Consider the following 24,867-nt stretch of genomic DNA (forward strand, 5'->3'; position numbering starts at 1 on the left):
GCCCTCAACCCTGCATGAACAAAATAAAACAAGTAAAGTCGTGAAAATCAACATCGTATCATAATAACGTATAAAAAGGATCATGTATACTCAAAGCTCTTGAAAACGTGATGTGCGGAAAGTGTGGTCCTCGGGTTGTGTGCGTATATCCAGCCCTGCCTACTCAGATTTCGGCACCTCAAGTATCCTCCTCAAAATTCTCACCTGCATCACATACACCTAGTGAGTATAAATACTCAATACACATGTACCGTTAATAGCAAATACATATACATAACATGCAATAGTGAAAAGTACTGTAATAAAATACGCTTCATGAACTTAAAAGTATAAACGTAAACATGTCATGAGAAATCATATCGAGTCAAAACAGCTCATCATATCATCATATACATATACATTTACTTTAATTGAATTCAGTACATTAGTTGTAACTTTCATATCAGCTCTATTTGATGGATCCATCTGCAATTAACTGTCGTAATTGGTGGCTATCGGACCTCAGTGACAGTATTACCCATCCATGGGGCCTAGGCCTCATCATCATCGTATACATATATCGTCAGTCACAACCAAATCCCATCCTTCAAACATCATCATTTTCATCACTTAACAAAAATCATGCATATACGTAATTTTTCCTTAAAACCAAGCATACAACGTATTTTCATAATTTCATAAAAATCATGTACATAATCGTAAAAAAATTTTAAAACATGTAAAATCGTGCTTAGGGTGCTGCCAGGACAAAAATCTCGACTCGGGTGCAAAATGACTGTTTTGCCTTAGGAAACCTAAAATGACCATTTTACCCCTGGACCTCTACATTTCGACCCGAAGCTTACCAAACTCCTTAAAACATCCCAAAACATAATTGAAAGTATTTCTTAGATGTAAACTCGAACCCGTTTCACAACTTACATAATTCTCTTTAAAACTTAGACCGTGGTCTCGGTTTTAACCCGAATCAACTCGAACTCGACCAATTTTTTTTCAAACTCACTTCATGTCTTAAATCTACTAGACCAACCCCTAAACCAACAATGTCAGACCCCATATGACCCCCAGACCCTTGCTGAAAGTTTCTAAAAAAATCTGCAAGCTTACCACTCGAAACCCTAAACGCTTCACCTTCTATATTTTTTGTACTAGCCTACACCCAACGGGACCAGCCACGCACCAGCCCCTTCTATCGCACATTAGAACCCTCCTGGACCTACTTGACTCACGAACAAAGCCCATGCAAGCTGCAACATGCTAATAGTTGAGAAACATCCCGAAACATTCACCCGCGGCACTCTTCGACTCACATGCCCTCGACCGATTTCTCCACCAACTCCAGCCATGTTTGAGCCACCCTAGGCCATGGCAGCTCAGACCCACCAGGGAATGGTCCAGGGCTAGGGACGATCCTTGCGCAGCCGGTGTACCCAAAACTTCCGATCGAGCCACCCCCACCTCAAGCAAACATGATGTAACCTTCGGCCTATGCACAAACTCAACCCTCTACACGCTCCAGCCCTTTGACACCATATATTATACATGAATAGCCCCTTAGTAACCAATCTCAGGAATCCCCTTGCACAAGAATCATAAAACGTGAGCATGGGTCAAGTGAAAGGCAACTTCTTCATGTCAAACTTATATAAAAATGCATACACAAGTTAGATCATAAAATTTTGATGCAAATACATAAACTTCAACATACTTATGACGTGTATGAGGAGAAAATGAAAGTAGAAGCGTGCCGTGATGATTAAACAATCAAAATTTTGAAAATACGCAAGTGGGACGTGAAACGGAGAGGGGGGAGAAGCTTTCTTGATGAACACACCAATGGCCGAGGCTTGCTGGAATTTTTTGTTTAAGAACACGAGAGAGAGGCTGCTGAAGTTGGATGAGGACGGCTACTAAGCGGGGATTAAGTTTAGGGTGGCTTAATGGGGCTTTTAAAATGATAATTAAGTACTAATGGGCGGCCTAATATGAAAATTAAAGGATATAAATGGTTTTGAGCCCATTAAGCTTAAAAATAAACCCATCAAACCCAATAACACTCCCGAAAAATATTTCATTTTGATACGTTTTAGAAAATATTGCCCGAGCCCTAGAAAAATCATCTAAATCGTTAAAATTTGCGTACCGGTTGAAAATATAACCCGGCGGGTCAAAACACTCAACCAAGTCCCATTTTCAAAAATCATACTTAAAACACCTCTTATAAAATAATTATTCAATAAAAAATATTTTTCCTGAATATCTCCGGTCTTCGTTCCTCATTCGAGCGCAAAATGCAACTTAAATCCTAATGCATGAAACTTTAAAATACTCGTGAATTAATTTTAAAAATGCAATAATTATGCACTAAATACATAAAATCATTAAACACATAATTTAAATAAAAACCATAGATTGCATGCATTCAAGTTACGTCGTTAAATTTCCTGGACCTTACACAATTAATTCTTAAAACAATTATTTTATATTTGTACTTTATTATGAAAAAATTAACCAAACTGCTATATAAATTCATTGTAACCTAGTTCTAATGTGAGATAAGTCACAATATATTCAAAGTAAATGCATCATTATTAGACCGGACCGACTTGAGGTATTTACGCGAAACCCCCAAAAGACCAGGTCGACTAACCCTAGCCGACCTATCAATAATAGCATTTCATTTATTTTAGATGTTCAGTAACACGGTTTATTAAAAAATTCCGAGAGCCGAACAGCATTAGAAACGTCCTTAATAACATCTTCATTGCAATCAAAAGTTTTATTTTTTTTTTCAAAAAGAACAGCTGAAATTGAAGATTGGATGCAGAAAAATTTGGATTGGAATGAAAAAAGTAGGAGCATATGCAAGTCTCTTTCCCATATCCATAAACTTTCATTCGTTAATGCCTATTATATTAATAATCACACCATACAGATTCTGACAACAGCTAGCTCTTTGGTAATTCACAAAGACAACCAAACCCTATGCAGTCTCTCGGATCCCAGCTCTAAAATTCCACCAAACCCTAATCCAAACTTGATTTCCCAATTATGTATAGGTTTTCTCTAATTATTAATATATTAGAGCACAGTCGTGTAGTTCAAAAAAGCAAAGGCGTTGCCATAGTTGGTGAGAATTCTGCTAATAAAGCAATAGCCCACAACACCACGTATGTTTCATAACTGGAAAAAGGCCAATTCAGGGTCAATTTCAAGGCCATCTCGTTTTCTATCTCTCTCGGACATATACCTGTACGCATAGCAAGCTTAAGCCAAAGTCTATGTATAAACAAAGTAAGAAATAGTATACAATTAGGGCTGCTCTGCTGCGACGAATGCTATGGTTATTTTTGCTGAAGAGGGTGGTGGTTTAGTTCTTTAATCATTAGAGAATTGCATTCAAGCCGATCGCTACCCTGGAAATAGAAATCTTTTCCTAAAAAGCCAGGTTTGTGACATGAGCATAAAGATCATGCATCTTGGGTGGGTGGGGGATTTGTTGGCTTCAAACCCAGAAAGCGTACACCCAAAAAGAATTCACAATTGAGTTGAAAGACACAAAAAGAGTTCTATTCATCGTGATTCATTTTACCTAACTACAGAGTATTTATACTAAAATAAAAGCTTAACAGAAACATAAAAACTAAGAAACCAATTGCGAGTATCTCGCATGATTGCAACAGAAAGATAACAAGAAAGATAAAATATAGCTTGGGTTGTTTCCGCCTTTCACTCGATCGGGATTTGGAATTGTGCAGCTTGATCTTATCTTGATTATCTGCTAACATTACTCCCCCTAATCCTGATTTGGCTCCAAATCACAAACTCCGATTAGCTGACGCATGGTAGCTAATTTCACTCCAGACAATGCTTTTGTCAATGAATCAGCCCGCTGTTCTCCAGTGTTAACAAACTCCACCACAATCTGCCTCTTCTCAACACATTCTCTGATAAAATGAAACCTTGTATCTATGTGCTTACTACGACCATGAAATACTGGATTCTTCATAAGGGCTATGGCAGATTTGTTATCAACAAATAAAAGTTACCGGCTTTGGCTCTATATTGGTTAACTCACCAACTAGACTCCTTAACCAAAGAGCTTGGCAAGCTGCATCTGTTGCTGCCATGAACTCAGCCTCACAAGATGAAAGTGCCACCGTTTTCTGCTTCTGTGAGTTCCAAGACACCAAATTTTCATTAAAGTAGAAAGCCATTCCACTTGTGCTTTTTCTCCCATCGCGATCACCGGCTAAGTCACTGTACGAATAGCCGAATATACCAAATTCCTGGGGTCCCTTCACATAAGCAAGACCAAAATGAATTGTGCCTCTCAAATACCTGAGAGTCTGCTTAACCACCTTGTGGTGCATTATTTTAGGCCTGTCCATGTATCTGCTTGCCATTCATACTGCGTATGAGATGTCTGGTCGTGTGTGCAATAAGTTCCTGAGACAACCAATGATATGTCTAAACTCTGTGGCATCAACTGGAGTTCCTTCCAGGTCTTTGTGGAGTCGCGTCTTGGGCTCCATTGGATACTTTGTGGCATTGCAATCTTCCATTTTGAACTGAGACAAGATTCTCCTTGCATAGGCTGATTGTTTAAGTAATATTCGACCCTTCTGTTGTTCCACCTCGAACCCTAAGTAATAGGAGAGAACATTCAAGTCACTCATTTCAAATTCTGTCATCATTTGCTGCTTGAAACTGTAGAATTCTTCGACGCTTCTTCCTGTTACAATTAGGTCATCAATATATACTCCAACAATCACTCTTGCTTCTCCTCTACTTCTTATGTACACTGCCTGTTCTTGAGTACATTTTCTGAAGCCTAGCTCTTTTAGACTCCTATCCAAACGAATGTTCCAAGCTCGTGGAGCTTGCCGTAGTCCATAGAGGTCCTTTGACAGCCTGTACACCTTATGCTTCTGGTTTTGTACCTCAAACCCTTCTGGTTGGGTGACATATACTTCTTCTTCTAATTCCCCATTAAGAAATGCTGACTTCACATCTAGATAGTGTACCTCCCAGCTTTGATTTGCAGTAAGTGCAAGAATTACTCGAATAATGTCAAGTCTAGCTACAGGTGCAAATATCTCTTCGAAGTCGATGCCTTGCTTTTGTACTTAGCCTTTAGCCACCAATCTTGCTTTGTGCTTAATGACCTGCCCATCTGAATCTTTCTTTAGTTTGAACACCCACTTTAGGCCGATGGGTTTGTGGCCTGATGGGAATTCAGTTAGGGTCCAGGTGTTGTTTTTTTCAATGCATTGTAACTCCTCCTTCATTGCTTCGTAGCAGCAGGTTTCGATTATAGCTTCTTGGTAACAGGTTGGTTCTTCAGACACCACCATCATCACCTCATTCTCTTCTTCATCGATAGCAACCACTTCCTCAGTGTTGGCGTAAATCTCATCAATTGACCTAAAACGAATAGGTCTGTTTCGGGACTCAGGTGTGATTGTCACCAGGGGCGGTGTAGCCTCATGGGCATTTGACTGAAGTATAGGTGAACATAACATTTCTGTCCCTGGTGATGTGACATCTTCAACGTCTGCATCATCAACTAATTCATCAGAATAGAATGCATCCAACATGATGAACTCTGACGATGGCCCTTCATTACTAGTACCTGCATTCCATGACCATTTGAGATTTTCTTGAAAAATGACATCTATACTTACTTGTAGCTTGCTATGGCTTGAGTCAAATAGGCGATGAGCTTTGCACCCTTCCTCTACACCCAAATATACCATGTCCGAGCTTCTGTCATCAAGTTTCTTGAGATGAGGAACTGTGTTTTTCGCATATGCCACGCAGCCGAATACTCTCAAATGTGCTAGGTGTGGCTTTCTTCCCATCCAAGCTTCAAATGGGGTGCGCTCTTCCAGTGCCTTAGTTGGGAGACGATTCAACAAATAGACGGTAAGTCTAACCGCCTCTCCCCATAATATTGCAGGCACATGCATGCTTTTGAGTAGAGACCTTGTCATGGCCATCACTGTGCGGTTACGGCGTTCAACAGCACCATTCTGTTGCGGTGTGTAGGGAGCTGTGAGGTGCCTCTCAATCCATTCGTCTTCACAGAAACGGGTGAACTCAGTGGATAGGAACTCGCCACCGCGATCCGTCTGGAGTGTTTTGATCTTGTACTTCGTCTTGTTCTCTGTCAGAAACTTGAACTTCTTGAATGTCGTGAAAGCATACTTCTTTGCTGCCAATACATACACCCACATCCACCTAGTGAAATCATCAACAATTAAGAGAAAATACTTGTTACCACCGAGTGTACATGGTGAGATTGGCCCACAAATATCAGCATGGAGGAGTTCCAATGTCTTCTCTGCTCTGTATTTTGTTGGTGCAGGAACGTCAACCTTGAATGCTTGGCTATCACACATGCCTCACATAACTTGTTTGGCTGGGACAACAATGGCACACCTACTGCCATTTTCTTCTCCCCCAAGAGCTTCAAGTCATGGAAGTTGACATGGCCGAGTCTCGCATGCCATAACCATGATGGGTCATCTAAGCTTGCTAGGAGGAAAAACTGCTTGAATGTATTCAACTTTATCTTGTACAAGCGATTTTGTGTTCGTTTCACCAACATCAAGAGCTTCCCACTCCTATCAAACACCTTCATGGTATCTCCTCCCATGTGTACCCGTTTCCCGTCTTCTGTCATTTGTCCAAGACTTATAATATTACTACAAAGTTTGGGAATGTAGTATTCCTCTTGGAGAACTTTCTGATCCCTATTCTTGTAATTAAACACAACCGTCCCCTTTCCCATGCCAAACTTCACGCTCCCGGTGACTGCTTCATTCAATTCTTGGAACTTCTCGCGATGCCCGGTCATGTGATTACTTGCACCATTGTCAAGGTACCACACGTCTTTATTTTCTCCATTCTTGTCACCACGGTACATTTCTGGCAATAACCACTCTTCGCTAAGTAGTATAGCAACCTGCTGCTCACACTTAGTGTGCGTCACCTCCTGGGATACGACCATCAACAGTGCTGGCTCTTCATCAGTGGCGCGAGTGAGATGAGCTTCATCGTCACGACGCTTGCTGCGGCATTCAGACGTGTAGTGTCCCAATTTCTCACAATTGAAACACTTTATGTGACTCTTGTCACGAGTACCACTGCTGGTGTTGTTAGTACCTCCTGTATTATCTTTGCGAAGCCCACCACGACCACGAACGCGCCCTCGTCCATGCCATTTGCCGCGATCAGGGCCACTGGACCCACGTCCCTTTCCTCCTAACGAGGTGTCACCGTTGTTCCCCTTCTGTCGCGCTTGCCACTCGGCATGAGTGAATAAAAGTTGACCTTCGGTACCGTTGATGTTGCCATGAAATCGTATTGTTCGTTCCTCATACGCCTTTAATCGCCCTATAGCTTCCTCAAATGGCATGGTCTTGATATCGTAGAACTGTTCCATCCCGGCAACGATGGGGAAGAATTTCTCAGGAACAGAGTCGAGCAGCTTCTTGACCAGAGAGGAGTCTTCAAGTGTATCACCAAGGGTGGAAAACTTGCTGGTTATTGCACTGAGTTTTCCGACGAATTCATCAATTGTCTCGGTCTCTTTCATCCGAAGGGCATCAAATTCGCTCTTTAGTGTCTGTACACGTGCCTTTTTGACTCAATCACCGCCCAGGTACCTCGTCTTGAGGCTATCCCAGGTCTCCTTTGCTCTCTTCTTCTATGCGATCTGGAGAAGCATGTCTTCTGGAAGACACTGCAAGATTGTTACGCCTTAAACGCATACAAATCTCGAGGATGAGATTAATGTTTTTAATGCTGTAACATATCCCAAAGTTTTTGTTTTAATGATACCAAAACTTGGCTTAAAAATGTACTAATGTTTTATATTGAGGCATGCAGGAAATTAAGAACAAGGTTACGTTCGGAAGATCCGAAATTTGGTTCGGACGTTCCGAAATTGTGCCAATCAGAAGCAAAATAGAAGCTGTTCGGAAGCTGCGAGGAGCGAGTTCGGACATTCCGAAGACTGGATCGGACGTTCCGAACACAAGCAATCAAATCACTTCAATCCGGAGACAATTTGATCTGACTGATTGATTGAGTAGATTTCGGACGCTACGATGGACATGATCGGAAGCTACGAAGTGTTGAAGATTTCAAATCTCCGGAACGCGGGAATGTTCGGACGATACGAACTGGAGTTCGGACCTTCCGAAGTTGTTCATACACTGTCTGAAAGAATTGTTCGGAAGAAACGAAGTTTGATCGGTCCCTCCGAAGCATATGTTCGGACCCTACGAAGTCAAGAACGGAAGATCCGAAGTCATGCCAGAATTACGCAAATTGATTTCAATCACATCTGAAGTTCCGAAGCACAAACGGAAGATCCGAACCTTGGCGTCCAAGACTAGTATAAATAGGCCTTTGAGGATGCATTCTCAATCATCCCACTCCATTCTCTCTTGTCTCTTACAAAGCTTTCTACTATCTCTTGTGTGCGTTGATTAAAAGAGTTGTAATATCAAAAGAGTTGTAGAAAAAGAGTGAAAGTAATACTCTCGAGTGGGTTGTAAAGTTCGTGGCTATCCTTGGAGCCCTCAAGGCCAAGTAGACGCATCGAGGCATGGTTGTAAAAGCTAGCTTGGAGCTCCTAAAGCCAAGTCGTTATAGTGATACCTCGATCCTCATCGAGAAGGGGAGACGTAGACGATTCTTCGTCGAACTTCCATAAACATCTCTATCCCTCTTTACTTTACGCATTTACTTTATTGCATTTAAATTACGCATTTATTTTACGCACTTACTTTACGCATTCATTTATCGTATTTATTTGTGATTGTCCCTCAAGTCTTCCACTTGCAATTTTTGCAAACTCGTTTTAAAAACGCTAAAGGGCCTTAAAGAACCTATTCACCCCCCCCCCCCCCTTTAGGTTCTTCAAGTGGTATCGGAGCCAAGTTTTTCAAAATCTTTTAAAAATGGCCAATCTAGCAAGCGAGTATGCCCAAGGACAATCCACAAATCGTCCCCCTCTTTTCAATGGTACTAATTACGGATATTGGAAGAATAGAATATCTCTATACATCCAATCCGTCGATTACGACCTTTGGAAAATAACGGTGAAAGGTCCCTATATCCCCATGAAAACGGTGGATGATAAAGAAATTCCTAAGGGAATGGATGACCTCACCAAGGACGATATGAAACTTATCTCTCAAAATGCTAAAGCTATGAATATTCTTCATTGTTCCCTAGATATGAATGAATACAACCGAATCTCGGCTTGCACCTCTGCCAAAGAGATTTGGGACAAATTGGAGATTTGCCACGAGGGAACCAATCAAGTCAAAGAAACGAAGATAGAAATTCTCCAACTCAAGTACGAGACCTTTGAGATGGAACCCAAGGAGGATATCGACACCATGTTCCGGCGGCTCACCCAAATCATCAATGAGCTTGCCCAACTTGGTGAGAACTACCCAACTAAACAAGTGTGGAGGAGAGCCCTTCGAGCACTACCGGCGGAATGGGATGCAAAGCGCACGGCTATCATTGAATCCAACAAGGGAGATGCGGCATCCTATGACCTTGATCAACTTCATGGGACCCTAAAGACCCATGAACTTGAAGTATCTACCCGGAAGGAGACAAAGAAAGATGACGACAAAGTAAAGGCGAAAGGGATCGCCTTGACCAGTCAACTTGAAGATAGCGACGATGAAGAAATGGCACTCCTCACTAGAAAGTTCAAAAGATTCATGCGGAGTTCCAACTTCAACAAGAAGGACAAAAAGATTGAGAAGGAAGTGACCTGCTACAACTGTCAACAAAAGGGTCACTATGCAAACGAGTGTCCCTCCAAGAAGAAGGCCGGCAAAGACAAGAAGAAGGCCCTTCTAGCCACGTGGAGCGACAGCGACAACGAAGAGGAGTCTACCCTATGCTTCATGGCGAAGGAAGATCATCTGACCGACTCGGATGACGACGAGGTACCCTTTTACGATGAATTACTCTCCGCTTACACTAGTATGTACAATAAGGCTAAGTCACTTAGAAATGAGAATAAGCAACTTAAAACTGAACTAGAAGCTAGGATGCATGACAACACTAGGCTCAAGACAAACCTAAGAGACTTAGAGAAAGCCTTTAACAAGTTCAATGTGAGTAGCGGTAAACTAGAAAACCTCTTGAGCATGCAAAGGTGTAACTTCGACAAAGGAGGTCTAGGATATGAAAAGAAATCAGTCAACTTCGCTAGTCTTATCGCAAAGGCAAAACTAAGAACACCACCAACATGCACTTACTGTTGTAAGATAGGCCACATAAGACCTAAATGCAAGAAACTTAGACACCAACACAATAAGAATAGTTATTGGAAATGGATCCCCAAATCCCCAACTACTACTAACCTCAAAGGACCCAAAGAAACGGGTACCAACTATCAAATTGTATTTCAATCTTGTAGGGACAAAGGGGAGACAAGTCATCGAGCACTTGGTATCTTGACAGTGGATGCTCTCGACACATGACGGGAGAAAAGAAGCTGCTACAATCCATTCGACCAAAAGAAAAGGGATCGGTGACCTTTGGAGACAACAGCAAAGGGATCATAGAAGGCATCGGCTCAATAGACCTGTTGTTTCTGATGATGATGATATAGATATCCTTGGCGAAGAGTTGGAGTCCACAAGCCTAGATGATGTTCCTAAAGATCAAGAGGACGCACCTCTTCCGAAGGAGTGGACTACGCACAAGGATCATCCCATGGACCTCATCATTGGTAGCCCATCGAAGGGAGTATCTACTCGCTCTTCTAATATGTGCAATTATCTTGCTTTTCTTTCTCACATAGAGCCTAAGAACATAGAAGAAGTTTTACTTGATGATTCTTGGATTATTGCTATGCAAGATGAACTAAATGAATTTAGAAGGAATAAAGTTTGGAATCTTGTACCTAGACCCACTGATAGACCTGTCATAGGAACTAAATGGGTATTTAGGAACAAGTTAGATGAGCATGGTACAATCACTAGAAATAAAGCTAGGGTAGTAGCTAAAGGATATAGTCAAGAAGAGGGAATTGATTATGATGAGACTTATACCCCTGTTGCTAGACTAGAATCCATTCGCATGCTACTTGCTTTTGCTTGCTCTAGAGACTTTAAATTGTTTCAAATGGATGTTAAAAGTGCTTTTCTTAATGGTGATTTGAAAGAAGAAGTGTTTGTTGAGCAACCTGTTGGTTTTGAAGATGTGCACTTATCTGATTATGTGTATAAACTTGATAAGGCTTTGTATGGTTTGAAACAAGCTCCTAGAGCTTGGTATGAGAAATTGTCTACTTTCTTGCTGTCTAATGGTTTTTGTAGGGGTAAAGTTGATATTACCTTGTTTACCTTGACTAAAGATAATGATTTGCTGATAGTACAAATATATGTAGATGATATTATTTTTGGTGCTACTAATGAACACTTGTGTAGAGATTTTTCTAAGCTTATGCAGGATCACTTTGAGATGAGCATGATGGGCGAGCTCAACTACTTCCTTGGTCTCCAAATCAAGCAATGCAAGGATGGTTTCTTTGTCAACCAAGGGAAGTACATCAAGGAGATGCTCAAAAAGTTTGGGATGGAGTCTTCCAAAGCCTCATCCACACCTATGAGCACGACAGTCAGACTCGACAAAGATGAGGGAGGTAAACCTGTTGACCAAAAGTTATTTCGTAGCATGATTGGCTCCCTACTCTATGCGACTGCTAGTAGACCTGACATTATGTTTAGTGTTTGCTTGTGTGCACGATTTCAATCATGTCCAAAGGAATCACACTTATTCGCCTTAAAACGCATTTTCAAATATCTTTCAAATACTCCAAATCTCGGATTATGGTATTCTAAGAACTCATTTTTCGATTTAAAAGCTTACTGTGATGCCGACTTTGGAGGATATAAGGTGGATAGAAAGAGCACTAGTGGTACTTGTTTCTTTTTGGGAAATTGCTTGGTGTCATGGTTTTCTAAAAAGCAAAACTGTGTTGCACTTTCAACGACCGAGGCCGAGTATATGGCTGCCGGTAGTTGCTGTGCACAAATTCTTTGGATGAAGTATCAATTACTCGACTATGGTGTTACTTTTTCAAAAATTCCAATCTTTTGTGATAATACAAGCACCATATGTCTAACAAAGAATCCAGTTCAACATTCTCGTACAAAACATATTGACATTCGACATCATTTTATTCGTGATCACATTGAGCAAAATGATGTTGAACTTCACTATGTTGACACCAAGAATCAAATTGCTGATATTTTTACAAAACCACTAGATGAATCTACTTTTACTCGTTTGCGTGGTGAACTTGGCATGATTGAGTTGTAAACATTAGTCAAATACTCTCGTACATATTTGTTAAATTGAGGGGGAGTATTATTAATGTGAGCATTATAATGTCGGATAATACAAATTAATTGTATTTATCCATAATTATGGCTCAACATTCATTTATGTGCTAAATATTTTAAATTTTAGGTGTTCCTCATCTTGGCTACTTCGGAATCACCGTTCCTTATTCGGATGCTTCGTTTCTGTAAGGCTCGAGAATTGTCAATTGGCATTGATGTGAGACTTGAAACCATGAGAATGCATGACATATAGAGTGGAATTTTTGAAGCATGGACGAAGCCACACCGCACCCGCGGTGTTAGAGATACAGCACCCGCGGTGCATTGAGAAGAAATTAGTGAAATTGTGCGAACAGACACCGCACCCGCGGTGCTAGCACGACCGCACCCGCGGTGTGAGACCGCACCCGCGGTCATGTAAGGACCGCACCCGCGGTCTAGGTGCTGCAATGTTAGATTAATTTGCCCTGAGCACAGCGCACCCGCGCTCTTGAGTTGCCGCACCCGCGGTTTGCATGCGAAAATGCCACCTTTGAATTTCGTGTTGACACATGGCTTGGGGTATATAAGCTTGCATGACACCTCATTTTCTTCATCTGATCAGCAAGTAGGAACCGAGAGAGCTTGGAGGGAGGAGCTTTCATTCTTTTGATCTTTAACTTGAGAGTTTGAATGATTTAGCCATCCGATTTATATTCCGAGTTAAGATTTGTGATCCTTGCATCGTTGGCTACGAAAGGATGTAAGTATATCTCATTTTCAGCATGATTAAGATTTGAGATGTTGGAGAAATTATGATTTGTGTTGTAGATATGTGTTCTTGGTATACCGAGCATCGTATATTTGTTATCAGAACGATTTTCGGACACCGTATACAAGCCTTGCGAATTTCCAGCATGTATATCGATATTGATTGGAAGAATTAAGCATGTTATATTGTGTTTTGATGAGTATATTATGAAGATTATGAGTTGTGGCTATTGTATATATTGTTTTGTTGAGATTGAGTTGACCGGTTCCGAGAATTACGCCGTTACGCCGTCAAATTGTATTGAAACCGATTTCAGTTATGTTTATTGAGTTGTTTGAGATGTATATTGATAGAGTACACATTGATTATGCCATTTCAGATTTATATTGGCTACTTGGTATTCGAGACTTCGACTACGACACAGACAGTGCGACGAAAGGTATAATTCATGTGGTCACGGGATTGCACAACTCGATTCAGATTTGATACGAGTTTCCCTAAATCACATACTAGATTGTTATTACATTTGATTATGTAATGCCTTGTTTATTGATTTATATTCGAGTCCTGAGATAGGAGAGATTGGCAGACTTGCCAAAACTAGACGTTTCGGTGTATCGACGCATAGGAGCAGATTTGCTATATGTGTAGACCCTCGATACAGAGTTGACCTGTGGGGACCCGGACGCTAATCTTTTCTTAATCATCTTTTGGGATTTAATTATCAGTTCTGATAAACAGGGTCTAAAAATTTTTCTTTTTAACATATAACTGCGGAAGGTAATGGAATCTAAATAATATACATCTCTGTACAACAACTACAATTCAGTAGAAAAGTACACTACTGTACAACCTCACTCTAAGATTTAGTTACTAAATTCAAGTAATAGAACAAGTCTACAGTAAGTCCGGAATCACCACGCTATCTAGTTCAGCCTCTTTCTCATCTTGACCCTGATCCAGCCCCACCTGTTGTCATCCACACATACAAAACAAGACAACAGCCGGATAACTCCGGTGAGAATAAATCCCAGTATAAGACATGGTAAGCATGCATATAAACAATCTAAATCATAAAACATGCTATCATGAATATATTCAAAAGTAATAGATTTCATAATCTATGAAATCAATTTAAAATAAGCATGCAACTCAATTCAGATAAACATGCAATTTAAATCAAATCATATAAACATGCTATGATACTGAAAGCAATAAACATGGGTTTCATAGTCTATGAAATCACATTTCTAAACACATGCAGTTCTAGTCAAATCATGTCTAGACTCGACTCAACTATAACTCTAGGGATCCCGGTGTGAATAAGACGTCAATGTCTGTCACCTACCCTCCCAATCGGGGTGACGTACGTCTTATTCCTAGACTTCGGTCATATCTGTATCGAATAATCTACAATAGGAGGGTGTCTGCTCCTATGTAACGATACCCCGAACGTCTAGAAGTCTGACTATCTGTCAAACTTTCCTATCTCAAATGCAATGTATAACAATCTGTAAACAGAGCATAAATATCTTAACATGCAATGTATAACAATCTGTAAACAAAACATAATATAGACAATAAAGCTAGTATGTGATTTTTGCTGGGAAACTCAAATAGGATCTTATTTGAGTTGTGTCTTCCCGAATATCACATGAATTATACCTTTGTCGTCCCTGTCTGACGAAGACGATGACCTGCATTCAAATCTGTCCATATCCAATCTGAAATGACAATATCGAATACTCTGTATCAGTGAATAACTCAATATACAGTCTGTTCTGATCAATACTCAACTCTGAATCTACTCTGATCAATATCTGAACAAGATACAATCTGATTCATAACAATGATATCACGACATAATCGAATTCATTTCTGAATCTAAACAATCTGAATCAACTGATGTTTCGACGGCATAACAATACAGTCTTGATAACCCCGTCAGTTTACACATCACAGATATAATACCAGAATTCATACTTAGAATATTAACACAATTCTGATATAGAATCTCAGTCAATATCTTTCAAAAATCATAACAATTACAGAAACGGTCTGTTCTTTAATCTGACTTCAATTCTATAATATCTACTGTAGTAAAAATACCATATCTGAATCACATGCAATTCTAGCAACATCATATTTCCAAAACATCTCAAAACGTAACAAAACTTACGTCCTTGTGTAGCTTGAGTCAAGAGGAACACAAAACTGAAGTCGGATTTGAATTCTGATGGATGGATTCTTCCCAATCACAAGTTTGAAAGGCGTAAGAAAATCCTCTCTAAAGCCACTCGGTTTCCCCTCAAATTTCTGAAGAAAACGTGCCATCCACCTCTATATATATATACCGCATGCAAATCTGAAACGTGGCATATATCTTGGTGTTGCACGTCGCTCGCTCGAGCGGACAAAAGTTGCCGCTCGGGCGAAGAACTCTCGGCCCTCATCCATTATTCATGCGCGCTCGGGCGAACAAAAAGTTCCGCCCGGGCGAAGGACTCTCGGCTTTCTACCAACACTCAATGGCGCTCGGGCGGACAAACATTTTCGCCCGGGCGCTATACCTTCGGCCCAAATTGTATAATTTCATATACTGGCTCAAATCTTATCTCGAACTGGCCCGGCTATAATTACATCAATTCATAATCAGTAAATCATATCAGATTACAATAATTAAATTCTCGGGCATTACATTTCTCCCCCTCTTAGATCTGAGTTCGTCCTCGAACTCACAACAATCAATTCAGATATATGAGAAGAAATGCGTACAGAGTTTAAACCAAAACTCAAATATCTGATTCCAGTCTGGAATAAGAATTCACGAAGTATAATGTCATAATACCCCTCAAACTAGTTCTGACAAAATCAATCTCATCATACTGGCTATACAACATCCGTATAAACCAATCTATAGCTTATCACATATCAATATCATCAGCTGTTAACAAATCTGTTTACCTCAAACAAATACATAAACAATCTTTAGCTTCAACTACCAATCGTCATCATCCGATGTTGGTTTATGACATCTGTTCTTTCTGAACTATCTTCATCTTCCTTCGAATTGTCTTCAAAAGAAATCTGTAGTACTCATCGTATACTGTCTTGTCTGTACTATCTCATTACCCCTCTGATAGGCTGATAGCTATTGTCACACAGTAATACTGAATCATATCAATTAGTGCTAACATCTAGCACTCTATAACTCTATCAAAGTCTTCCAATATCTGGATAATACACTCTGACTGTCTGTCAATCTGTAAATAATATGCAAAATAACTTATGGTATGATCTGCCATAATTGTAAACTTAATCGAAATCACAATCTGATATAGTCTACTTCTACATTCTAGTCATTCTGACTATGTTCTGACATCAATCAGTGTCATTTGGTTCTGTTTGTACATCATCTTGTACAAACTAATAGATATAGATTGAACAATCTGTCAATCATAATCATATTATATCACAATCTGGATAATATTGGGATAATCTTATTACGAAATTCATCGAATTATACTCCCCATGTCGAATCAAAAATATATTAAGTCTGTAATAAATCTTCGGATTTCTTTCTTTCTGTCTTCTCTGTTAGCAGTTCAGACATATCAGTACAATTTCTGCCAACATTTCTGTACAATTCTGTCACGACTGATCTAATCTGTCTATATCATACCGATCTGTTCGAATCTAATACATTCACAGTCATTAGAATGAAAACTGAATCCACTACGGCACATTTCTGACCCTATCTGTGATTTCAGATCCGAACTACTGACATAAACAATCAGTTAATAACATAAATAAAAGAAAATATACCTACCTGGTATTCGGCTCTGACTATCAATATCAAGCTTTGCTGTACAATTCTGACACATTTTGAGATCACAAGATAATCCATCTCATACAAAACACAGAATCACATATCTGTTATTCTGTTCTGATTATTACAAACAAGTTCTGAACATTCTGATCCCATTCTTGAATTATTGTAACTTTTGAATTCAACTCTGATTCAATTAAACTGTATATATTCCCTCTAGTTTACACTAATCTGTAGCATATACAGATTCAAAACACAGTAATATCCAATTAAAGATGAAATATTAATATCCTATACAGATCTAGTGAGTTCAATGAACTCATAAAACAAGGATTTCTGATAAACATCTTCATGTCATTCTGATCAACTGTTATATCTCATCTGCCAATAAAATATGCTCCTCAAAACAATATAGGATGTCTCAAATACTGATTTAGAGCAATGACAATACTCAGCAGATATAAAACTACAGTCGAATAGAATAATTTGCCAAATCAGACAAAATACATTTCTGACATTTCTAAACTTTCTGATATCGATATCTTATCAATCACTGATCGGAATCTCAACTGTATCAAAATCAATCTGTATACTAACTTCAGATAACACATATTCTGAATACAATCTGTTTCAAGCAAGATTCTTATCTGAACAATTTCTGTATACAATTATCACAATTCTCAGAATATTCAATAAAATCTTCAAATATTCTATTCAATCAATCAAATGCTGCAATTATATCAAAATCTCATAGATATAATAAGCATGAAATCAACAGAACATCTTTGAATATACTGAAACATGCCAAAGAGAAACACTAAATCAGATGTAACTCCTGGTCGATATTCTTCTACTGATCTTTCAATTCATTCTGTATCATTCTGTACATATAACATACAATCAATGTCTGATCTCAATTCAATTCTGAACTATATCTTTCTGATATAATCCACAAATCTGAAATCTTATCTGGGCTAATGTCGGCCAATTCGTACATTTCTGGCAAATCTGCCAATGTTAGGCTCGATTTCAGTAGATCTACTGAATACATAAGGATACCATCTGTTCCTTTCTGTATTAATCGAGTCATAGACAACACAGATATCAAAGGAATTCTAAATCTAGAATCCTTACTGTGAAATCTCTACTCTTCAGCCATATCTGGTCTGAATCTTATACTTTCCTAACTGGAATCTATCATAGTTCTGTACTTGTTCAGCATATATATATCAATAATGCGTTCAAATCAGAAAACACAAGTACATCATAATCTATTTCTATTCCATTCTCATCTTACTGTAGTATACAATCTATACAGAAATCTCTGATATTAACATTTCCTCAACAAGCAAGGACATCAATACTACAGTACATACAGACCCAACAGATACAGCATATTTCTATGCAACTCAGTCAAAGATATTCTTAACAAATGCATTAGTATATATCAATACATATGCAATCTAATCATAAAGAATAGTACCTGTTGTGAATTCTGGATCTGTGTTTTCAGTTGAACTTTGTTCCCTACAATCTTCGGGAACGCTTCTGGGGACAAACTTTAGCAAAGTGTCCCGGCTGTCCACAAATATTGCATCTACCAGTCACTCCCTGGCATTGCTCGGTGAGATGTCTCCCTCCGCAACTCCTGCAATACACTCCAGTATGACTTGGACCAGAAACGCTGGAGCTAGATGAACCGCTTTCTAGCTTCTTGAATGGCTTCTTCCGAGCTTTCAGCAAATCTTGCTTTCCACTCGTACTGCCTCGATCAACTCGGAGAGGGAAATGCTGTGTCTGGGGTTGTTTCACACACAACCTCCCTAACTGTCTAATCAGACTCGCCTCAGCTCTCTTCGCTTTACTCAAAATGTCAGCAAAATGGTAAGGTCGTTGCAGATTCATAAATGCAACTACCTCCGTATTCAACCCTCTGAGGAACTGATTCACTACAGCTTCATCATTTCCAGCTATCTGAGGAGCAAAACGCAGTAGAGTCGAGAATTTTGCAGCATATTGGTCAATATTCAGCTGCCCTTGGCTTAAATTCTCAAACTCTAATTTCTTGTTCTCTCGGTATGAGACTGGGAAAAATCTTCGATAAAATTCAGTTCTGAATATTTCCCACGAAATCACTGTACCTCTTTGTGCCCACATTCTTCTACTGGTAATCCACCAACTCCTGGCGGCTTCTCGTAACTGGTAAGGCACCATTTTAACCCTCTGTTCATCTGTACAATCAAGTAAATCAAACAAGATTTCTATATCATCAAACCAGTTCTGACAGTCTTCAGATGTCTCGGTACCACTCAGAATCGGCGGCTGTAATAATTCAAATTCTTTCATCTTTTCTTCTAACTGAGCTTCTGATACATCTCTCTGTTCAGACGAAGTACTGCCCTTTTCTGAAATTCTTCGAGGCGGTATATCTGAATGTCAAAAACAATCAATATACAGTCTGTATAATCTGTCTCAGCCCTCCTCTGATCATATACCTCTGATTCAGACTCGGTTCTGATCCAGGCTTGGCAATTACATACTGTAGTCAACTCAGATAACAAACAACATGTAATAGGGAAAACAATAAATCATGCTAGCACACACAATGTAAGTCAACATTGAAATAATTCTCATGCTAGCCATCACATGCAAGGAAAGAAAATTCAATCTACCTCGCTCATTCTCTTCTATCTCAGTCTAAAAGATCTATCACTCTGATAATCTAAATCTAAAGGAACTATCGGCTCTGATACCACCTGTTGTGGGGACCCGGACGCTAATCTTTTCTTAATCATCTTTTGGGATTTAATTATCAGTTCTGATAAACAGGGTCTAAAAATTTTTCTTTTTAACATATAACTGCGGAAGGTAATGAAATCTAAATAATATACATCTCTGTACAACAACTACAATTCAGTAGAAAAGTACACTACTGTACAACCTCACTCTAAGATTTAGTTACTAAATTCAAGTAATAGAACAAGTCTACAGTAAGTCCGGAATCACCACGCTATCTAGTTCAGCCTCTTTCTCATCTTGACCCTGATCCAGCCCCACCTGTTGTCATGCACACATACAAAACAAGACAACAGCCGGATAACTCCGGTGAGAATAAATCCCAGTATAAGACATGGTAAGCATGCATATAAACAATCTAAATCATAAAACATGCTATCATGAATATATTCAAAAGTAATAGATTTCATAATCTATGAAATCAATTTAAAATAAGCATGCAACTCAATTCAGATAAACATGCAATTTAAATCAAGTCATATAAACATGCTATGATACTGAAAGCAATAAACATTGGTTTCATAGTCTATGAAACCACATTTCTAAACACATGCAGTTCTAGTCAAATCATGTCTAGACTCGACTCAACTATAACTCTAGGGATCCCGGTGTGAATAAGACGTCACTGTCTGTCACCTACCCTCCCAATCGGGGTGACGTACGTCTTATTCCTAGACTTCGGTCATATCTGTATCGAATAATCTACAATAGGAGGGTGTCTGCTCCTATGTAACGATACCCCGAACGTCTAGAAGTCTGACTATCTGTCAAACTTTCCTATCTCAAATGCAATGTATAACAATCTGTAAACAGAGCATAAATATCTTAACATGCAATGTATAACAATCTGTAAACAAAGCATAATATAGACAATAAAGCTAGTATGTGATTTTTGCTGGGAAACTCAAATAGGATCTTATTTGAGTTGTGTCTTCCCGAATATCACATGAATTATACCTTTGTCGTCCCTGTCTGACGAAGACGATGACCTGCATTCAAATCTGTCCATATCCAATCTGAAATGACAATATCGAATACTCTGTATCAGTGAATAACTCAATATACAGTCTGTTCTGATCAATACTCAACTCTGAATCTACTCTGATCAATATCTGAACAAGACACAATCTGATTCATAACAATGATATCACGACATAATCGAATTCATTTCTGAATCTAAACAATCTGAATCAACTGATGTTTCGACGGCATAACAATACAGTCTTGATAACCCCGTCAGTTTACACATCACAGATATAATACCAGAATTCATACTCAGAATATTAACACAATTCTGATATAGAATCTCAGTCAATATCTTTCAAAAATCATAACAATTACAGAAACGGTCTGTTCTTTAATCTGACTTTAATTCTATAATATCTACTGTAGTAGAAATACCATATCTGAATCACATGCAATTCTAGCAACATCATATTTCCAAAACATCTCAAAACGTAACAAAACTTACGTCCTTGTGTAGCTTGAGTCAAGAGGAACACAAAACTGAAGTCGGATTTGAATTCTGATGGATGGATTCTTCCCAATCACAAGTTTGAAAGGCGTAAGAAAATCCTCTCTAAAGCCACTCGGTTTCGCCTCAAATTTCTGAAGAAAACGTGCCATCCACCTCTATATATATATACCGCATGCAAATCTGAAACGTGGCATATATCTTGGTGTTGCACGTCGCTCGCTCGAGCGGACAAAAGTTGCCGCTCGGGCGAAGAACTCTCGGCCCTCATCCATTATTCATGCGCGCTCGGGCGAACAAAAAGTTCCGCCCGGGCGAAGGACTCTCGGCTTTCTACCAACACTCAATGGCGCTCGGGCGGACAAACATTTTCGCCCGGGCGCTATACCTTCGGCCCAAATTGTATAATTTCATATACTGGCTCAAATCTTATCTCGAACTGGCCCGGCTATAATTACTTCAATTCATAATCAGTAAATCATATCAGATTACAATAATTAAATTCTCGGGCATTACATGACCGAAGTCTAGGAATAAGACGTACCGTTGCCCCGAGTGGTTGGGTAGGTAACAGACCGTCTTATTCACACCGGGATCCCTAGATTAGAAAAGAGTCGAGTCAAGATTTGAATGTCGAATACAGATTTGTATTCTACTACATGTTTAGATTTATATTCCTGTTACTTGATTTATGCTATGCATTTGTACATGATTATGACATTGCATGCATCCATGTTTTATACTGGGATATGTTCTCACCGGAGTTATCCGGCTGTTGTCGTGTCTGTATGTGTGCATGGCAACAGGTGGGGCAGGATCGGGGTCACGAGCTAGATGAGAGATGATGATAGCGTGAAGATCTCGAGCATTGCAGATTACTAGTGTTTTCTTATGAAACTTGTACTACTTATGTTTGTAGTTGTCATTTGAACACTAGTGTATGTTTGTACGAACAGACTTGTATGTACATTACGTTGTTTAATTTCTATCGAGATATGTTATGCTTTAGTTAATACATTTGAATTAAAGTTAAAAGCAAAATTTTGACCCACATTTTCGAACAAAGATCCAATTAAATCCCAAAAGAATAGAGTTAGAGCCCGGGTCCCCACAACAGGTGGTATCAGAGCAGTAGGTTCTGTAGACTGATATAGAGTAGAATGAGCGGGGTAGATCGAGTCATCTTCCTTGCTTTTGAGATGCTAGCATGCTTTATTGCTTTCCCTATTATATGTTGTATCGTATCTGAATTGATTTACAGCATTTCAAGCCTGAATCAGAACCGATTCTTGATCAGAGGTTATGATCAGAGGAGGGCTGAGACAGATGATATTGATTATGTACTAATCAGTTTGATAATCAGATTTATGCCGCCTAGACGAGTGCCACAGCCAGATCAGGGTAGCACATCAGGTGTACAGATGGATGTTACCGCTACACCGATGGAGACTTTATTGAAGAGATTTCAGTCTTTCCATCCGCCTACCCTGAAGGGCACAGAGAGTGCAGTGGAGTGCGAGAGCTGGCTTGATGATATTGAGATGTTGTTTGAGTCTTTGGCATATACTGATGAGAGACGTGTGAAGCTGATAGGGCATCAGATGCAAGAGGTTGCCAAGAGCTGGTGGTTGACTACGAAGAGAGCCTTGGAGCACCGAGGCATTGACATCACGTGGAAAGTCTTCAAAGATGAGTTCTATCAGCGCTTCTTCCCCGTCTCCTACCGGAAAGATAAAGGAGCTGAATTAGCGAATTTGAAGCAGGGACAGTGGAATATCGAGGATTATGTTGCTAAATTTTCTGCATTGCTACGATTTGCACCGCATGTGGCCGGGAACGATGAGGCAGTGGCCGATCAGTTCATCAACGGGCTGAACCCCGATGTCTTTACTTTGGTGAACACGGGCCGGCCTAGTACTTTTTCAGAGGCACTGAACCGAGCAAAGGGAGCAGAGGCTGGCTTGATCAGGCAGCGAGGGGCTTCCTACGGTGTTCAGGGGCAGAGACCGCCACAGCCTACTACCGTACAATTTCCACCACCTCCTCCTCGTTTTGACAGCGGAGCTAGTGGTAGTGGTAAGAAGGAATTTTTGAAGGCTAAGGGCAGAAAGTTTAAGAAGTCCGGGAGTAGTTCATCGAGTTCGAGTGGATCTCGACAGAGAGGTCAGGGGTCAGAGTATAGTGGCGCATACTGTGGTTCGTGCGGAGGGCGACATGCGACGGAACAGTGTCAAGGAGTTCTGGGACGCTGCAACATCTGTAGGCAACAGGGACATTTCGCCAGAGTTTGTCCCCAGAGGGGTGCACAACGATTCCAGAGCACCGGATCATCAGCACCAGCGCCACAGATGGAGAGACAGGCATCTTCTGTACACTCCTTCCAGCCACCCTCTACACAGACCCAGCAGAGACCAGGAGGTAGTCAGACGGTGAGTCAGCCTCCCAGACAGCAGGCACGTGTTTTTGCCCTGACAGAGGAGCAGGCGCAGGAGGCGCCAGATGACGTCATTGCAGGTAGCTGTTTTCTTTGCGGTTATCCTGCATATGTGTTGATAGACACAGGGACATCTCATACATTTATATCTGAACATTTTGCATTGAGACATTCATTGCCTGTTGAGTCGATGTCTACGGTAGTGTCTATAGCTTCTCCGTTGGGGAGTGGGTTGATATCTGTGACTACTGTTAGACACTGTATGCTTCAGTTTGAGGGGCATGAGATTGATCTTGATTGTGTAGTACTTGGTTTAGCTGATTTTGACTGTATAGTTGGTATAGACATGTTAACCAAGTACAGGGCCACTGTAGATTGTTTCCACAAGATTGTCAGATTCAGACCCGAGATGACAGACGAGTGGAAATTCTACGGCAAGGGTTCCAGATCTCGGATTCCCTTAGTATCTGCTCTGACTATGAGTAGATTGCTTCAGAGAGGAGCAGAGGGCTTTCTCGTATATTCAGTAGACCTACTGAAGTCGAGCCCAGCATTGGCAGATCTGCCAGTGGTTTGCGAGTTTGCAGATGTTTTCCCCGATGAGATTCCAGGGTTGCCTCCAGTTCGAGAGGTTGATTTAAGCATAGATCTTATGCCTGGTTCTGTTCCTATTTCGAGAGCTCCGTATAGGATGGCGCCGATAGAGCTGAAAGAGTTGAAAGCACAGTTGGAGGATCTTTTATCCAAGGGATATATCAGACCCAGTGTATCTCCTTGGGGTGCTCCGGTGCTTTTCGTTAGAAAGAAAGATGGTTCGATGCGACTGTGTATTGATTATAGGCAGCTGAATAAGGCAACAGTGAAGAACAAGTATCCTTTGCCTCGCATCGACGATCTGTTTGATCAGTTACAGGGATCTTCAGTATATTCGAAGATCGATTTGAGATCAGGGTATCATCAGCTCCGAGTTAGAGACGTTGATATACCGAAGACTGCATTCCGAACCAGGTATGGACATTACGAGTTTGTTGTTATGCCTTTCGGTTTGACGAATGCACCAGCGGTGTTTATGAGTTTGATGAACCGCATTTTTCAGAGATATTTAGATGATTTTGTAATTGTGTTTATTGACGACATTTTGGTGTATTCGAAGAGTTTGACTGAGCATGCAGATCATTTGAGAATTGT

At 40.1% G+C, this 24,867-nt stretch overlaps 1 protein-coding gene and 1 pseudogene across 1 annotated transcript; one reads left to right on the forward strand and one right to left on the reverse strand.

Annotated features, from left to right (window-relative positions):
- Positions 1-3,232: 3,232 nt before the first annotated feature.
- Positions 3,233-24,867, forward strand: part of LOC140837364 (agamous-like MADS-box protein AGL11) — a 41,773-nt pseudogene continuing 20,138 nt past the window's right edge.
- On the reverse strand, positions 3,797-4,406 carry LOC140835828 (secreted RxLR effector protein 161-like). The gene is made up of 2 exons (XM_073201238.1): positions 4,079-4,406; positions 3,797-4,014 (listed from the first exon to the last, which is right to left on the reverse strand). Exons 1-2 carry the CDS (start codon positions 4,404-4,406, stop codon positions 3,797-3,799), a joined length of 546 nt encoding a protein of 181 aa, XP_073057339.1.

Source organism: Primulina eburnea, chromosome 7, assembly GCF_022965805.1.
Source record: "Primulina eburnea isolate SZY01 chromosome 7, ASM2296580v1, whole genome shotgun sequence".
Taxonomy (NCBI): Eukaryota; Viridiplantae; Streptophyta; class Magnoliopsida; order Lamiales; family Gesneriaceae; genus Primulina; species Primulina eburnea.